Consider the following 3986-nt stretch of genomic DNA (forward strand, 5'->3'; position numbering starts at 1 on the left):
ATTTTTATTTTTATATGTGCTGAGATCAGACCATTTAACAGAAAGCCGCCATTGTTGCCAACCTCTGCAAGCTTCTTCCACTACACACAAAACCAGCGAGATCCCTTAACCCCATCCCGTCGTCAAATTTTTCATTCACTCAAGTTCAAGCCATTATTCACTCTAAAAACTCATTTGTGGTATTTACAATGACACACAGGTGGGTTTATAGAATGACCCTCCAGTGAAAGATTAAACAAAAAATAGCAGAAACCAGCAACAGAAGAAGAAGTTGAGTCCAGGAATACAGGTGAAACTTCAAACAAAAAAGTAGAAGCAAAAAAACCCATTACAGATGGCAAAACTTAAAGTAAAAGAACCCCAGAAAAAAGAAGGAAGAAGAAGAAGAAAAAGAAAGAGTCATTATATTACAGCTTAAACATTTTTTTTTTTTTTTTTTTTTGCAGAAGAAAAAAACTAACAGAAACTCGAAGAAGAATGTACCCATTAAAGTACAGGTGAAACCTAAACAAAATGTAAAAGGAACCCATTAAATTACAGATGAAACAAAAAGTAAAAGAAACCAGAAGAAGAAGAAGAAGAAGAAGAAGACCCAGATCAGAGAAGAAAAAGGGGCAAAAGAAATGAGGGTTTTCTTTTCTTTTTTGGGAATGAAAGGAATAAGAGATTTGAAATTGGAATGGAAGTATTGGTTATTGTTATACCAATTTACCAAAAAGGTCTGGATCTCTTAAAGCCTGCAGATGGGGCTGTTGTACTTGTGATCTGTGGCACAGTGAAACCATCATCTGTCCACACTCTATTGACTTTTGATGAATTTACTCCCAATTCCTTTGTGTCCTTCAATCCATTATTCATCATTAATCCTGAATTATACAGCGCCGGTGGTGGCCCCTGAGGGACCCAAAGCTCCAAACGTTCCGATGATGAAAAACAACCGTTAAAATCACCTTCCACAAATGGAAATTCCATCCCTTCATCAAACTGCAAAAAAAAAGGTAAACATAAAAACATTCCTCAACTTTCTGATGAACTTCACATAGAAACAGTAACAGTAACAGTGACAAACAAACCTCCACAAAAGGGGGAGAGACAGAGGAATCAAGAAAGTCTTCAAAGTGCCACCCAGGAAGCGTCTCCATCAAATATTCCGATATGCTACTCGCCGATCCATTGCCACCGGTCGCAATCTGACCTCCACCGCCCTTGTTCACTACAGCCGCTGGAGTTATGTTCGTTGGGGCATTAACACAAACACTTGGTGGGCATATCTTTGGGGCTTTAGAAACGGCAGCCGCTTTCTTGACAGAGCCTTTTGACTTAGGTTCAGAAACAACACGACCACCACTCCCGACCGGTTTCTCGCCGGATGGAGGTGGCACGTACAGAGCAGCGGAGGCGGAAAGTTTAATCCCAGTCAGAAGAAACCTATCGTGCTTCATAGTGTGTTCATTAGCCGAATGAATTGGATCATCACACTCTCTACACAGAATCGCTCTATCCTGCTGACAGAACAAGAACCCTCGCCGCTCCTACAAAATCAGATTCAAAAACCCAAATCATACCCACATCAAAAACAAAAACAGAGCAAAACCCAAATTCCCAAAATATCAACAAGAATCAGGTCTCAGCAAAATACCCTGCACACATCACAGACGGGAGCTTCCCCTGCGTCAGGACGAAGCAGAGAAAACCGTCGGTGCTTCGAAGCGAGCTTATTGGCATGGTGCACACGGTGATCACAGAGATTACAGAGCGCCGCCTCATCCGCGGTGCAGAACACCGCCGCATCCCCTTTTTCACAAACGTCACACTGAATCTTCATATCTTTCTGATTATCAGCGACACAAGAAGAAGACGAAGAAGAAGAAGAAGAAACTTGGCCAGAGCAATCAGGGAAGAACCTGTGAGAGAGGTGGGGAGGCAATAATTACAGAATATAATAAGAAATGGCGATACATCCCTGACGATCCTCTACAGTGAAGAAATGAGATTATTGGCATTAAAAAAAAAGAGAGAGAGAAGAAGGAAAGGAATTAGTTTAATTGCATAGAGATTTAAAAATTATTAGAGCAGCAAACCCACTTTCTTACAGTAAAAGCAAAAGAATAATTTTTCTGATGTTCATCCCTAAAAGGGCCACCAAAAGTTATAATGGAAAGCCACTGTTAAATTTTTAGTTTTTTTGTTTAATGCACTTTTCTAGAGGGTAAAGTTGTCATTTTGGGGTATGACTTTTGAAACTAGACTTTCTCTTTCATAAGAAAAACTATACCGATCGAGATAATATATAATTAAATTTATCTTCATCTATTCATCTTCGATGATTTAAGATGGTATCAGAACACGTTAACTTAAGATATCTTGTATAAGTGAAGTGAGAGTTAGATGATATAATTATACTTACCTTCACCTATAAACTTAAATTTTAGTCAATCAATAATTTAAAATGATATCAAACCATGTTAGTTCAGGATGTCTTGGGTAAAGTGAGGTGGAATATTAAATGATATAATTAAATTTACTTTCACCCATTAAATTTAAGTTTTCTGATCTATCGGTAATTTAAGGGTTTATATGTGAAATAAGCCAATTTAAGTTCCTTAAAAAAAAAATTAAGAAAATTATCCATCAAACAGAAAATAACTTATGATAGGTTTTGTTTTACATTTGGGATTATAAAATTTCATTGCTAATGGAGGTAGAGTGAAAAGAATCATATTCTCACCTTACCTTTAATACCAATCATTGGATATACATGTTTGCTTTTAAATTTGAGATGTAAGTGCCAGGGACATATTATATAGTGTAAGACATTTTTAAGTCAACTTTCTTTTTTTAAGAACAATATGAAGAATAAAATTTAATGCCTTGGTTGATTTACACCAATCATGTACATCATACCCGTCTAATTAGTTAAAGTGTACATCTTTAATCAAAATGTTCAAAGTTCAATCTCCCTTATACATGTCGCTAAAATTTAAAATATATATATATAAATTTGATAGTTGTATTAATTTAGACTTGAAATAAAAATTAATTTATTACAATATATCTATAAACTTCCAATTAAGATTTTAATGACCTAATTAAAAGTTTTCCAAATCTAGAAACTTAAAAAACATAATTTTTGGTAAAAGTTATTATAAAACCAAAGGTAAACATGGTGTTCTTATTTATTTTTTTTATTAAAAAAGCTAAAATATTATTCAAAATGAATAATTTTATCAATGTTGTTTATTAAAATAAATTTGATTGAATTACAAGTTATTCATATTGTCATAATTATTTCATGACTTTGATAGAAATTTCATAACATTCTCATTTCCTGTTTTTTTTCCTCATTTCTCAGTCTTTGAAAAACATATTTATTTGATAATCCATCTTCTAAATTTTCAAAAATATTTTTAAAAATAAAATCAAATTTGAGAAAGTAATTTCTCCTTATTTCATTTCTCTTTTATATAAAGCCGTTTCTCCTATGTATTAAAAATCATTCTTGGTCTATTAGTAAACATGTATGCTCAGGGCCTCACTTCCATCTCTTAGTTCTGTGTTCAAATTTCAGTTAAGACATTTTTATTTTAGTTTTTTTTTTTTACTTTAATTTTGAATTTAAATACTCCAATATTTTGATTTATATATTTATATTTATATTTATATTTTATTTTATTTTAAATTTTATAATTTTCCAATATTTAGATTTATATATTATTTTAGTTTTTAATTTTCAAATTTCCAATAAATAAATCAATTATATATATATATATACTAGTCAAGAAATACATGCATAAGCACATGAAATTTTGTAATCTTTATTATAAAAAAATAAAATAAAATATAGTGATTTTTTAGCTTATAATAATAAATAAATAAATAATTTTTTTGTTTTATTTACCATAAATTTTTAACAACTAGAAGAAGTAACCATTTTTATTTTCGTATTTTTATATTATCATTTTTTTTCATAAACAAATTATTCTATA

General features: G+C 32.0%; 1 protein-coding gene across 1 annotated transcript; it reads right to left on the reverse strand.

Annotated features, from left to right (window-relative positions):
* Positions 1 to 380: 380 nt before the first annotated feature.
* On the reverse strand, positions 381 to 2164 carry LOC150031219 (B-box zinc finger protein 20-like). Its single transcript, XM_090309162.1, has 3 exons — positions 1640 to 2164; positions 1074 to 1532; positions 381 to 984 (listed from the first exon to the last, which is right to left on the reverse strand). The coding sequence occupies exons 1-3, from the start codon at positions 1823 to 1825 to the stop codon at positions 709 to 711; spliced, it is 921 nt and encodes a 306-aa protein (XP_090165288.1). The 5' UTR covers positions 1826 to 2164; the 3' UTR covers positions 381 to 708.
* Between the last annotated feature and the right edge of the window lie 1822 nt (positions 2165 to 3986).

The sequence above is a fragment of the Benincasa hispida genome, unplaced genomic scaffold, assembly GCF_027475165.1.
Source record: "Benincasa hispida cultivar pf3 unplaced genomic scaffold, pf3_genome.v1.1 HicScf1398, whole genome shotgun sequence".
Lineage (NCBI taxonomy): Eukaryota > Viridiplantae > Streptophyta > Magnoliopsida > Cucurbitales > Cucurbitaceae > Benincasa > Benincasa hispida.